General features: G+C 38.0%; 1 protein-coding gene across 1 annotated transcript; it reads left to right on the top strand.

Moving 5' to 3' along the window:
- Positions 1 to 1,304: 1,304 nt before the first annotated feature.
- LOC114500598 (nucleophosmin-like) lies at positions 1,305 to 5,176 on the top strand. Its single transcript, XM_028517324.2, has 5 exons — positions 1,305 to 1,475; positions 3,577 to 3,656; positions 4,237 to 4,356; positions 4,654 to 4,747; positions 5,064 to 5,176. Exons 1-5 carry the CDS (start codon positions 1,418 to 1,420, stop codon positions 5,174 to 5,176), a joined length of 465 nt encoding a protein of 154 aa, XP_028373125.2. The 5' UTR covers positions 1,305 to 1,417.
- The last annotated feature ends 9,108 nt before the right edge of the window (positions 5,177 to 14,284 follow it).

Raw genomic sequence — 14,284 nt, 5'->3', positions numbered from 1 at the left:
ATCCTAATCCCCAAAGGTGATGGCATTAGTAGACACAGCCTTTGAGGAGTAATGAGGCCAAGAGGGTGGAGTCCTCACAAATGGGATTAGTGTTCATATAAAAGAGAACCCACAGAGTTTCCCTTCCACCACCTGATTACACAACTGAGTCTGCACCCTGGAAGACAGCCCTCACTGACCATGCCAGCACTCTGATCTTGGACTCCCAACCCCCAAAACTGTGAGAAATAAATTTCTGTTGTTGCTAAGATACAGTATTTTGTTATAGCCACCAAAACAGACTAAGACAAGTGATATATAAACTATGCCCCTATTTATATACACAATGAAAAGATTCATTTATGTGTACATATATTAGATATCCCTGAGGATATATCTACCAAGATACCGACTAAGTCTGCATATGTTTTGGAGCTAGAAAACTGTCATCGCATCATCTGTTTGGGCACCTTACTCCTCTCCACCTGTTTCCTTGTCTGCAAAGTGGGGATAGACACACATATTGTGGATATACAGCCTTTTTAGTCACCCAGGCCTCGTTCCTGCCCTGCTCATTAAGAGACTGACTTGGTCCCCTTTTGGCCCCCAAAATGACATAAAGATAAGGGATTTCGCTTTAGAGATGTTTCCTCAGAAAGAACAGAGCTATAAAAACAGCTGAGTAAGTCAGGCCAGGAGCTACATCCTTTCTCCCCAACAAAGAATAATCTGGAGTCCACTCTGTCTCTGGTGCCTGAAGCTTTAACTTTGGAAAAACAATACACTGTAGAGCCCAGGTCTTTAGGTAAGTCAAAATCCTGAAGCAGTTAAGCCTGTTTGCAGGCCTGTAAGGCATGAGGGGAGGGAGAAAGGTAAACTTAGCTACTTTCTGTCTTACAACCGGCTCGCCCTGTATTCCCGATACACACTGAAGGCTGTCATCGCCATTTTGTAGGGTGGGCTACACAGGCTCTAGGTGCCAGGGCCCCCATGCCTGGGCAGGACATGGACAACTTCAGAGGGGTGGAAGCACGAGCTACCCAGGGAAAGCAAGCATGTGCACCCGAGTGGGCAGCCAAGGGGTGGGGCCCATGCATCAGTGCACAAGGTCAATGGCAGCCCTCGAAGTACGGGGAGGAGCTGGAAGGCGGAGGAGCTGGAAGGTGGAGGAGCTGAAAGGTGGTGGAGGTGGAGGGGTGAGCAGGGGCGAGGAGGGAGCACCTTTGAAGAGCGCTTGCGCGGGAAGGTTGCCATGAGGGCAGGGGGCTTCCTGAGCATGCGCACAGCAACAGGACTTTGGGAGATCTCACGAGATCTTCAGGAGATATATAGACGTGCCAAGAGAGCCCGCTCATTCTTTTGTGTGATTTCCTTGTGTGTGGGTGTTCTGAGGAGCGGACGTCGTTTACGTCGGTCCGCCTTCTCTCTCACTTATACCATGGAAGGTTCTATGGACGTCGTCATGAGCCCTCTGAGGCACCAGAACTATCTTTTCGGTAACTGGTGGGGAATTGGAGGGGGTTCGGAGCAGGGCCTGGTGGCTTTGAGGACAGGTGGGAGGTTGTGGGGAGCGGGAACCGGCTGAGGCCTGGGTTGGAGAAGAAAGGGAAGCAGGCTGTAGCGGCCTGCGGAAGTGGAAAGCAAGCCACCGGGGCCCTGCAGTCTAAGGGATGGAGAGTTGGGTTGTGGCGTGGTTGGTGGGGGCCGGGGGTGGGGGGGCAGAGCTGTCAGTCTGATGGGGAGGGGCGGGAAGAAGGAGCAGCCTGAACCTGAAGTCTGGGGTGTAAGTGGTCGGGCGCCTAGATTTTGAGGTAACTTGGAACCAACTGGCTGAGGACTTGGCTCCTGGACCACACGATGGAGTTCTGGGCATCATTTTTTTTTTTCCTCTAGGGAGGTGTGAGTTTTTAGACTGCTTTGTGATTCTCGGCCGGGGTCTTTGGTGCTGAGCCTGGGGTTGGTACAGGAGGCTGGTCCAGGAAGCTCGAGCCTTCTTTTTGAAGGAGAGTGGGTAGAGCCTGACGTTGCCCTCCAGGCCTTACAAGCTCTAGGGCCAGGCAGCACCAGGGGATGGGAGGATCTGCCTGGCGGGGTGAAAGGGGGCCTCGAGTGCTGGGAGCACATGGTTGTCGCGTGGTTGGTGGGGAAGGGATGTGGGCAGTACATCCGGGGCTCACTGGTTCCTTTGAACTCGTGAGTGAGCTTGGGATCCTGGGGATTCATTGCGGCTGTTGGGCAAGAAATGTTAGGTGAAAAGGTTGGTGCTACCAGGGTTGTGAACGTCTTTGCTCAGGACTTAACATCTCTGAAGGCAACCTTCGTTTATGGAGCCCTTTTTCCATTTTGCTGAGGGAGGTAAAAATAGCCCACTAGGCAGATGGCGATTGTGATACGCTGAGAACTAAAATGACTTAACGAAGGTTACACTTGTAGGTAAATAAAAATCTGCTCTAAACCACAACCCTTGTTTCCAGAGCTGGTGCACTATAAATGTAAATGACTTTTTTTGGGGGGGGGGGTGACTTACATGAGGCATCCAGCAAACAATTTTTTATTCTTAAAGATTAGAAATGTGTTAAGCTTCAATTTGGGCCAGTAAGACCTGTTATTGTAGTAATACTATACCAGGGTTTTGGGACCCCAGGACACACAGTACCTACCATAAAGTGAGACCCAATTTGGTTTTCAGTAAACTTAGTTGTTGAAGCCATTTCTTTGTGTTAGGCTTTTAAATAACTGCAAATTTTGCCCCCAATTTATTTTGTTTCTTTATATGCCATGCTCGGGTTTGTTCATTGAGTGATAACATTTAAGCATCTATGTGCCAGTGACTATTAGATTATAATTAAATGGAACCATTTAAATTAATTAAAAATTTGTTTTGATGGTATTTAAAACAGTTTACTTAGTAATGGACTAGGTAACATACACTATACTTGAAGGTTTTTATTCCTAGCCATTCTGAATAGCTGGGGATTCTGATCACTTTATATCAAGATATTTTTCTTAACCATTTATATTGGAAATACTTCTTGGGATATGTCTATTCTTGCCTTAAACATAATTTCTGAACATAATTTAATGTGCATCATTTGTTATTTCAAAGATGAAATGTTGGCCAGTAACAAGTTCTTTTACATTTGTAGTTTTTCTATTGTAGACAAGAAGTATATAGTTGTTCATGTAGATGTTTGTATAATCATTCTCAATTCTAATACTTGTTTTGGAAGTTTAGGTAGATAATTCAGCTTTTTTAAATGGTGGGATTTTATCAACATTATACATGAGGTTTGGTTTCAGATACTTGTTTTAGTTCATTTACTAAATCTTTGAGCTTGTTTATATCTGAGAATGGTAATAGTGGTGTAGTTAAGAATGAAATAGTGCAATGGGATAGTGCAATGGGAAAGTGGAATTTAAGGCCCATATAGCCTGTTACTTGATTGTTTATATTCATTTGTGTTCAAGAAATCTAGAAAGAGGCCTTCTGATAGAATAGTGGAAAAATTAGCTCAAATGTTACCTTTTTGGTTACTGAAGTTTCAGTGTTATGCATTCTCCCTGTTATAGTTGTTTTTTTCTTTTTTTCATTTACAGGTTGTGAACTCCAGGCTGATAAAGATTATCACTTTAAGGTGGATAATGATGAAAATGAGCACCAATTATGTTTACAAACGGTACCTAAACTTTTCAAAATAAACTATTTAATCTTTCTTTATTTTAGTCTTAGTTCCTATTTATATGGCTTAATACTTAATTTTTACAATTGTATTTTTATAATTGAGTCTTGTATATACCTGAAGTTCCGTGTACCTGGGACACAAAACTTGACATCTTTACCACTGCTTTGGTAATAATGTAAAAGTCAAGTGATACTGCTGTTCAACTCTTCATATATATATACCTCAGTTGCTTTAACTCCTTTAGGGAAGTGATAAATCTTTTTTGTTCCCTGTAGAGACTAGTCAATAGCCAACTGCTCAGCTTGTAAGTAGTCAATAAATGTTAGGTGATCCATACTGGGGATTATAGGTGGTAGCATGTACAGCTGTGTCATCAACTGCCTTTTTTATGCATTTGTTAAAATTTACTGAATATGAAAAATTGATTGTTAAGGTCCCATAAAACTTGACAACATTGTGCACAAATTAGTTTTCTATCAGTGGTAATAGTGAAAAGTTTGTAATTTTTTTTAATGTAAGAACTTTTAGGGAATTGTAAAATAGCAGAAATTGAGGTACTATTTTCTGTTCACAGGTCAGTTTAGGGGCTGATGCAAAGGATGAATTGCACATTGTTGAAGTAGAGGCAATGAATTATGAAGGCAATTCAATTAAAATAACACTGGCAACTTTGAAAATGTCTGTACAACCAACGGTAAGGGCAATTATACTTTGGATTGTACGTCAAGGTCCAATTCTATTGCATTGGGGAGGTGTCATTTGGGTCACACCAGGGAGAGAGAGGGGAATTTGGTTCAGGGCTTGCAGTCATAGCTGCATTATCTGTTGCTGTGGGATTGAATGATGGAACACTTAAACACAGTGGTTGTTCATGTGTAGGCTGGAAAACTGGGTTCATTGGTTTACTTGGTTTATGGATTTGCCTGTCACTGTGTTAACACAAACATCTGTGAGCAGGTTTTATACTAAACATTAAATGTAACCTTTTTAGGTTTCCCTTGGCGGCTTTGAAGTAACACCACCTGTGGTCTTACGTTTGAAGTGTGGTTCAGGGCCTGTGCATATTAGTGGACAGCACTTAGTAGGTATGTTATTTTTACTTATTACACTGTTTATTAACTTTTTGCAGTTATTTTGTCCCCACTGGATTACTATTTATAGTACATTTAAATGGGAATCTAGTAATTTATAACTAAAAAAGTGTGGTGTTTTGCATTTACAACCTAGCAATGAGTATTAAGCCCCTAAATTCCTTTTTAAAAAGTTTCTGTTGTTTGCTGTATTTTTTCTTTTTTTTTCAGTAGAATCTGTTTTTAAATACTCTACTGTATATTAGTACCCTTTTTTCTGAGTACTTCTTGATAGAGATTTAATAGTAGCTAATACAGAATTTAATTTTAGCTACGGAGGAAGATGCAGAGTCAGAAGAGGAAGAGGAGGAGGATGTGAAACTCTTAAGTGTGTCTGAGAAGCGTTCTGCCCCTGCAAGTGGTAGCAAGGTTCCACAGGTATAGATGTAATTGATTACAATTACCTTATGTTGGCCTTTAGTTTGGTGATTAGGATCTGCATTTATTCACGAGTTTTTTTTGTTTTGTTTTGTTTTTGTTCTGGTTTTCTTTCTAAAGAAAAAAGTAAAACTTGCTGATAAGGAAGATGATGAAAATGATAATGAAGACAAGGACACCAAAGTGTAAGTATGCACTTGGAAAGTTGACATGGTTGTAAGGCTAAGTTTTAAGAAAATTATTTACCAAAGTTCCTGTGGAACACTGAGCAATAAAGGATAATTGTCAGTGGTTGTCAGTTTGGGTTAAATGAGCTGAGTTAAAAAAGGGTATTGCTGGAACTAAGACCCATTAAAGTACTACAGTGCATTGAAGATATTCAGGAGGATTTCCCAAATGCGTTTGATTCGATACTTTTTTCTTGAGGAAGATTGTAATGGACACATTACTGTACACTAATAAGTCTGGTGTATCTTATGCTGAACAGTTTACAATAAATGGGTGGAAAGAGAATCTGAGTAGCTCCAGCTACATACATTTTGTAAGTTACTTTTGGATCCTCTTTACCCTTTCCCCCCAAAAAGATTTTTGCCCATAGATCTCTGTTCCTTACTGAGAAAATTTTAAAGAATAGAATTTTCATGGAGAATTTAAAATTTGGTTGGAAACAAGATTCGGTGTGTTTTTAAATCCAAGTCAGGCTGTGCTAGCTACATGCACACTGTGGAATAAAATGCTACTCATAACCAGTCTTTCCTTATGTGCAGCTGTATCAGTAACTTTTAATATGTTGAATTTTTAATTGTCCATCCACTTTGTTGCCAAGTTCCCAGATTGATTCATATGTATTTATTGAAAACATTTAAATAAAATCTAAGAAAGACTCTCCAAGAACACGTTAATTAATGCTTTCCTGTGAAAGTTAGGTTTTTAGTTAACTCAACTGGCTAAGCACATATTTGTTTTTAAAAAGCCCTTTGATCATGACAATAGATGCAGCAAATAGGAAAAGGATGAAAGAGTTTAATCCTTAAAAGAATTAATGTCAAACTTACAGATCCAATATGATGGGTATTTGATTGTTGCTACTTTTAGAGTATTTGCCATTAGTAAGAATTAAAATAATACACCAAGAGAGGAATGGAAAATGGGTGCAGAGCAGAAATGAGAAATCTGGATGATATGTGGTGTTTACTTTGGCTTGAGTTTATTTAGTTTTTGGTGATTTCAAGTTAGCTTTTTATATATATGTTTACAAGTGAATGTCCAATAGCACAAGTGAATGTCCAGTAGCACAAAAGGATTGAGATTTTGGTGACAATCCTTTCCAGGAAGGCTTTAGAAAATAGGACCTGATTAGTATGTTGATTCTGCTTGGGCTTTGGAAGATTTCCTGTCCTTAAAATGGGGGTGAATTTTGATATAACCACAATGTAAGATAATTATAATGTGAGAACAACATAGTAATGTCATCTCTAAGGTATTTTTAAGTTAGAAAGAATGCAAAGTATAGATGTTGTTAAGGTTCAACTCAGTTTTCATGTAAGGAGAAAGGGTAGGCAGATATATGCATAGGGAGGGACAGTTAATGGATGCCTTGAAGATAACAAGTCTTAGGGAAAAAGAAGAAAATTCCACTGATCTGGTAGCAGTGAAAATACAAAGAAATATCTCAAGGTTTGTTACTTGAAATAATTATGTGGAAATTGTAAGCCATAGTCCTAGAAGACTTGGAACACATAAGATAAAAGAGAAGCTAATGGGTTCTGTTTGGGGGATAGATAGGTACACTGTGGAGTTAGTTGACTGCTAGTGATATCAGCAAGAAAAGCTGAAGACCATTTAGTCAGGGGTATGCAACCCACAGGGCACATGCAGTCCATCACAAAGCCGTAAATTGACTTAAAACATTACAGGGTTTTTTGCAGTGTCATGTGAAATAAGTATATATACGTTCTCACTATCTGTACACATGTGTGGCTTCAGTTTTATAACAGTGTGCAGCTTCCAGTATGTTACCTTCCAAGTGCAGGCAGTAGAATTGACACCATCAGATGTTACATGTGCCTGTGATTACAAAGTTAGACATTTAATGTTACTTAGAAGTCAGGAAAGCATTCTCATTTTATTATTAAAGGTACTTCCACACCTCGGCAGTACATCACAAAAAAATGCCCATCATGCTTTACAGTCATCTCTCTGCCTCACTCTGCTTCAGTAGCCAAGAGGGTTGTGGAAGGGCCCAAACCTTGCTTTTTATTTCCCTGTCAATTTTCATAAGAGTAAAGTCGCTTATCTATTTTTTTTTTAATTCCAGCATGGCTTCTACAATGCCTCAAAAGAAAAAAGAACCCCCCAAAAGAAAAATTACAGATGAAGGAAGAATGTTCAATGAAAAGTGGACAGATGACTACTTTTTTGTCGAGGCAAATAGTAAGGCGCTCTGTTTAATTTGTAGAGAATTTGTGCAAGTTTTTGAAGACTATAATTTGAAAAGGCATTATATGCAAAAACATGCTGCCAAATTCAATGCGTATGAAGGATTGTGTCGTAAGGACAAAATAGCGGAACTGAAAAAATGTCTGTCTTTTCAACAAACATTTTTTCAAAAAGTTACAACTCGGGCAGATTCCATTGTAAAAGCTAGTTTTGTGATAGCATATTTAATAGCAAAAAAATCAAAACCATTTACTGATGGTGAGTTTATTAAGCAATGTATAGAAAGTGTGGCAGGTATAATTTGCCCTGAAAAAAAGAGGGATATTTCTAAAATGAGTCTGTCTCACCAGACCATAGCCAGGCATATTGAAGAAATTGGAAAATCTATTGAAAGAAGTTTGGAGAGTAAAGCTACTAATTTTAAATTTTATGCTTTGGCGATGGTTGATAGCACTGATGCTACAGATACAGCTCATCTTGCCATTTTTATTAGAGGTATTGATGATGAATATAATGTCACTGAAGAATTGGCTGCTTTAGTGCCATTAAAAGACACCACTAAATCAAGAGATTTATACGAAGCCGTAAAAAGTATGTTAAAGCAATTTTCTTTGTCCGTTGTCAACATATCTGGTATAGTTACTGATGGTGTCCCAGCGATGGCAGGTAAAAGAGAGGGACTTGTAAAATTAATAGAAGATGATGCAATTGCCACCCAAAACTCACATTTGATGAAGTATCATTGCATAGTACATCAAGAAAATTTATGCACAAAAGCTTTAAAAATGGATAATGTCATGCAAATCATCATCAAGACTGTGAATTTCATAAGAGCCAAGGGATTGAATCATCGCCAGTTCCAGGAATTCCTTAAAAGTATTGATGCAGACTATGGTGACACGATTTATTTTTCAGGAGTAAGATGGCTAAGTCGAAGCCAAATGTTGAAAAGATTTTATGATTTGCGACATGTTATCAGGTCGTTTATGGTATCAAAAAACAAGTTTGTACCTGAACTTGACGATGAAAACTGGCTAACAGATTTAGCATTTTTAGTGGATTTAACCGCTCATTTAAATGAGTTAAATATGCGCCTTCAAGGTGAAAACCAACTTATCAATACCATGTTTCAAACCATAATAGCATTCCAAATTAAACTGAAATTATGGCAAGCTCAAATTAAGGCAAACAATTTTATGCATTTTGACACATTGGCTAAACACAGTCCTGTGAACAGCGAAAAATATGCAGCCTTGATTTTTGATCTGATACAAGAATTTGACAACAGATTTCACGATTTCCATGAATATAATCAATATTTTGCTATATTTGCAACTCCATTTTCAGTTGACATAAATATGTTACCTGCCAATTTTCAAATGGAATGCGTAGAACTGCAATCTGACATTCAACTTAAAGAAAAATTTGATCGTGTCTCTTTACTGGACTTTTATAGGTCCTATCTTCCCAGAAACAAATATCCCTTGCTTCACAATCATGCCTTATTTATGGCATCGCTATTTGGCAACACCTACATTTGCAAGCAACTATTTTCAAGAATGAAACACATTAAGAGTAAAATTAGAACCAAAATATCTGATAAGCACCTTGAGAACTCACTGAAAATAGCAACTACTTCTATCAAACCAGATATTGATGCACTAGTTTCTCAAATACAGTGTCAAACACCCCACTAGTTTTATGTTGCCCTCTTTTGTAATTAAAAAACAATGACATTTATTACTTAGATATATACATTCTCTATATTAGTGATTACAAACTGGGGACCTGTTTGACGATTTTAAAAGATTACTGAAAGGGCTGTTGCATAATTAGGGTTATTATGTGAGGACTTTTTTGCCTATCTGTGGTGTCAGATACCACAAATATTATTCAGACCTTTTTTAACCAGTTTTCATTAGTGTTTGTGTATTTAATATGTGGCCCAAGACAACTCTTCTAGCCGGGGCCCAGAGATGCCAATAGGTTGGACACTACTGCTTTAAACTAAGGCTTGAAATCTGCTTACATAAACACAAAACTATCAGTTATTGACACTTAAGGGAAAAAAAATCCCAAGAGCAGTTAGAGTCAAGGGTCAATAGTGGGGGCAAGGGGAAGACATGGGACATTTATATAAGAAAAAGTCTCTTTAGTTAATGTGTATAGCTTGTATGCATTTTGGGGTATTACGGTAATCATACCAACTAAGCCCTAAAGTACTAATGGAAATTTGTGAAAAGATAATCCTGTCTAACCTCAACTACAAAGGAAAAAAGTGTTAAAACGAGAATACTAAGGAAAACCAGTATGTAGTCCTCAGCCAGTCTCCCTGTTAGACTGAACTTGGATACCTCTGATGTGAGCATAGGGTCATGATATTATGCCATCTATATTCATTTTTATTTTTAAAATACTTAAAAGGACATTAACACTAAGGACTTCATTTTTCTCATTTGTCAGATTTCTCTGTCATTTACATAGTCAAGGTCTTCAGAAGAGTTCAGTCATTCTTTCCACAAATATCTATTAAAGTACCAGTATGTGCAGGACTTGTCCTAGGGGCTAAGGATGCAGTAGTGAATGAAATAGACCCCTCCACCCAGTGGGTTAACCTTCCAAGTCACCTTTGCCCCCACTAATGTTAAGACTGAAGTTCAATCTGGAAAAATAAGCAGCTCTGAGTGAAGCTTGGCCTGGTGACAACACGGGCTTTAGTATCAAAGATCTTGACCAAGGCAAAACATTTGATGACATTGGGAATAACCACCAGTAAAATCTTCCCACATTACTGTGGAGGTGGTGATAATGGAAGCTAGTCAGGCTGCTCTGTTATCTGTACTGGACTGTCCTCTTTCTTATTGCCTGCAGCTTTATAGAACTGAGGGAGAAAGGTAATCATTATTCTGATGGGAATAAAAATGGCATCATTCTATGTTTATATGGCCCTTAGAAAGTTTGCACACAGGGATCCCACTTAAATTTCCCTTAAGTTATTTTGCTGTTTGTGATATAAAGCAGACTTTTGAGTGAAGTTACAACAGTTGACAATAAAATTAGTAAAACTGTCAAGGTCACAAAATGTGTCCAAGAAGCCCAAAGTCTTAAATTGATCTCTACAAAAGCCTTACAACACTAGTTACCTAAGTCTCAATTAGTAGCTAAAGAATGATTCTAGAAACAGTGTCCCAATTGACCTGTCCTAGTCTTTTTGCCTTTTTTGTATTCACAGGTGCTTTGCCTGGTATAGCTATAGGGGATTTCACATTTAGGTACTCGTCCAGGCATACTGTTTCTTCTTTTCAACTGTTAGTTATAAATGCCTTTATATTTCAGCCTAAGTATCACATCACTTTCATTACACTTTATCTCCATGAAGAAATCAAATTACCTATTATAATCTAGAGCACTATTGTGGAGAACAGGATGAGTAAAATGGCATTTTTCTAGTCAAGACAGCATAAAGTTTAAACAAAGGAGTCACTCATGTTAACCAAGATGGCTTCCAGTCAGCCATGACACTTTGGTTCAAGAAGGAAACTGAAGTCATGCTAGACACACTTGGCAGGGTACGTAAGATATCTGCACGTGTGACCAGAACAGCTGTGTCTGCAGAGCAGGACCACCCATAGATAGACTTTTGGGGACAGTCCCCATTTGCCCTCAGGGGTGCCAAGATGAGACACAGAAGGGTGGAGTATACAACTTTCAAAGTGTAACTGAGTCAGGCTCCAGACCACTGCTGAGACAGCTGAGCTCAATGCCACACTGATCTCCCCTTGGCATTGGCTGCCAGAGGCTTTGCCCTGCTGGACTGGGGACTTCGCCTGCCTCACTGCCCACCTGGCTCCTGAGATTTTTCACTTGCAGGTGCTGACAGCTCCCTTGCACACTGTTCCATCTCCCAGAATGGGAAACTGAGACACTGGGAGTCATTTTCATTATCTCCCAATTCTCATGATGTTACTGCTGATTATTTTTGAGTATTGTTATTAGGTTAGTATAGATATGGATTAAATCTGCATCAACAAAAGCTGAGTGAATCTGCATTAATAAAATTCCAAGTGAAGAGCATAATCACCTATGTTGGCTCCTTGTTTCTTGATGCCAGTGTCACCTGGTGGTCATACAGGCAACTCAGTGATTTTGGTTCTTAAGGTCCAGATCAGACACCCAAGCAGGGACTGAAGGCTGGCTTATAGGAAAGTCTGCATAGTGAACATGCTTGTGACAACTATGAATGTTACCTTTTTGAAATTGTCATAATTCTAATTTTACATTTTAAGTGTGGCCATTTGTTTAAAGTTTAGCTCTTTCTTTTGGTTGTAAAGTCCACATGTAGAGGGTTTTTTTGTTTTTGTTTTTTTTCCTCCCATGGTATGTGACTAAAATATAGCCACCCAAATAGTTTTATACATGAACCATTTAGAGAGGTGGTAGATTTGAGAGTGCCAAATGTAGCAAACTCACTTATACAAGGTGATGTCCATTTCTGTTCTCATGATAACATGTATGCCTGTTTCTTTACCTAGTTTTCATTGTATGATTATACATATATATTTTTCCAACTTTGATTTATTTTTTCTTTTAATTGTTAAAGTACAGTTGTCTAATGAGATATTTTTCAATAAAAAGAAACCTCTAAATAAAGAATTAAACCCCTTTGTAAGTTCATTTTGGTCCTTTCCTTTGTGTTGTTTGGATCCTGTCAACCTGAAACCCATTACACTCTGAGAATTCTGCAAAATGTCTGTTATAAACAGTTTCATATAATTCTCTTTAGAACTCAAGGACGCTTTACACTTTCCTCTTATTACAGAGCTCAGGATATAAAAAACATGCAAACAAACAAAACCAACTCAAACCTATCAGGCAGTAAAATTGACTTACCTTTTTATTTCATTCCTCTAAATTTTATTTTCACCAAGGGATATTTTGCTCAAAATAAATTCAAAAGACTTGAACAGGAACCAAATGCTGTGTAAGACAGAGTGGGACCCAGGGGGTAGCTAGTCTCTGGGGAAGTAAGGAGTATGTGAGTAATGGAAATGCTCCCCTCTTCATCTCTAGCCTGTGGTCAAGATTAGATCACATTAACACTTGGCTCTCACTTGCTTGGGCTACATATATATAGAGAGAGACACATCTATATATTTGAACATATGGGCAAATGGCAACAGAGAACCAGAGTAATATCTGTCTGATCTACATAAAAGCATGTAAAAATTGCCCACAACATGAATCTGTGACAAGCCAATATTTTTTTGTTAGAGTGAGATTTAATATATATATTGTACAGAGAAATTATGAAATAAAAGTGTTTTGCTTAGTCAATGTGTAGAAATGATTTCACTTCTGAAAATTGTATACATGTTAACATTTGGAAAACAGGCATTACAGGATTAAGTCCCACCCTAGTGGCACAGTTGGTAAGGCCATTCATAACCTTTGTCTCATAAGTTGATTACCTACTTTATATCATTTTTCATCTTACCTACATTCTTCTGTCCTATGTATGTGTATGTGCTTTACACACAATTTCATAGATACTGCATTTCTGTATTTCATCAGCTAGAGTAGACTGATTTATTCCTTCTAATGGCTAAGATATCTTACTCATCTTTGTACTCTCAAGGTCTAGCAAATACTGAGAGCTCAGTAACATTTTAAAAGATGAGCATACTATTTTGATTTATTGTCTACCCCCTAAAATTCATCTTGTTAATGAAACATTTGCTGGAAATGTACACTGCAATATATATCTGTTGAATTTGGCATTCAACTTTTCTAATCATTAATATTTTCTTGTTACAGACTAAAGTGAAGCAAGTGAAATGGCTTAAGTAATATCCTACTGAATCATAATTGTAGTGTCCTATAAATTGATTGGAAAAACCTTAAATTTGATTCTTATTTAGACTGAGAATGCAAAGCTTAATGCTGAGTCAATACACAATGGAAAGAGGTATATACAGCATTGTGTTGACTGTCATACTTTTCAAGGTGATTATATACTTAAAGACTAATTAATTTCCCAGTGAGAACTTGCCTGAAATGACATGAAAAAAAAGCTGCATTTAGACATTATATAAATTGCCATTGCCTAAGAAGTATTTCAGTTAGGAGCACTGCCTTAGTTTTCTATTGCTGTTGTAACAAATCACTGCAGACTTAGTGGCCTAGAAGAACAAAAACTTGTTTTCTTACATCTCTTTGGGTCAGAAGTCTGACTTAATACTGGATAAAATTCTAGATGCTGGCAGGACTGAGTTCTTTTTTTAGTATGCTCAGTGAATGAATCCATATACTTTCCTTTTCCATATTCTGTAGGAGTTCTAGGTTCCCACAGTTCTAGGTTAGTGACTTTCCTCATTCATTTCAAAGCCAGCAATACTGCATCTCTCTGACCATGACCAAATGAGGTTTATCCCAGGAATACAGGTATGTTTGACATCAATTAGTATAAAAATACCAATAGAATAAAGGATGGAAACCTCATAATTTCAATCAACGCAAAAATAGATATCCAATATTTTCCAGACAAATTTTAAGCCACTCTCTCATGCATGATCTACTCTAGTTCATGAACTATCATTGAGTTAGACACACTAATTTTTTAAATGAGTCCAAAGTGTCAAAATAAGATGTATTTTTATAAAAATAAAGCCAGAAAAA

Source organism: Phyllostomus discolor, chromosome 6 (assembly GCF_004126475.2).
Source record: "Phyllostomus discolor isolate MPI-MPIP mPhyDis1 chromosome 6, mPhyDis1.pri.v3, whole genome shotgun sequence".
Lineage (NCBI taxonomy): Eukaryota > Metazoa > Chordata > Mammalia > Chiroptera > Phyllostomidae > Phyllostomus > Phyllostomus discolor.
This window is presented reverse-complemented; position numbering and strand designations above follow the sequence as displayed.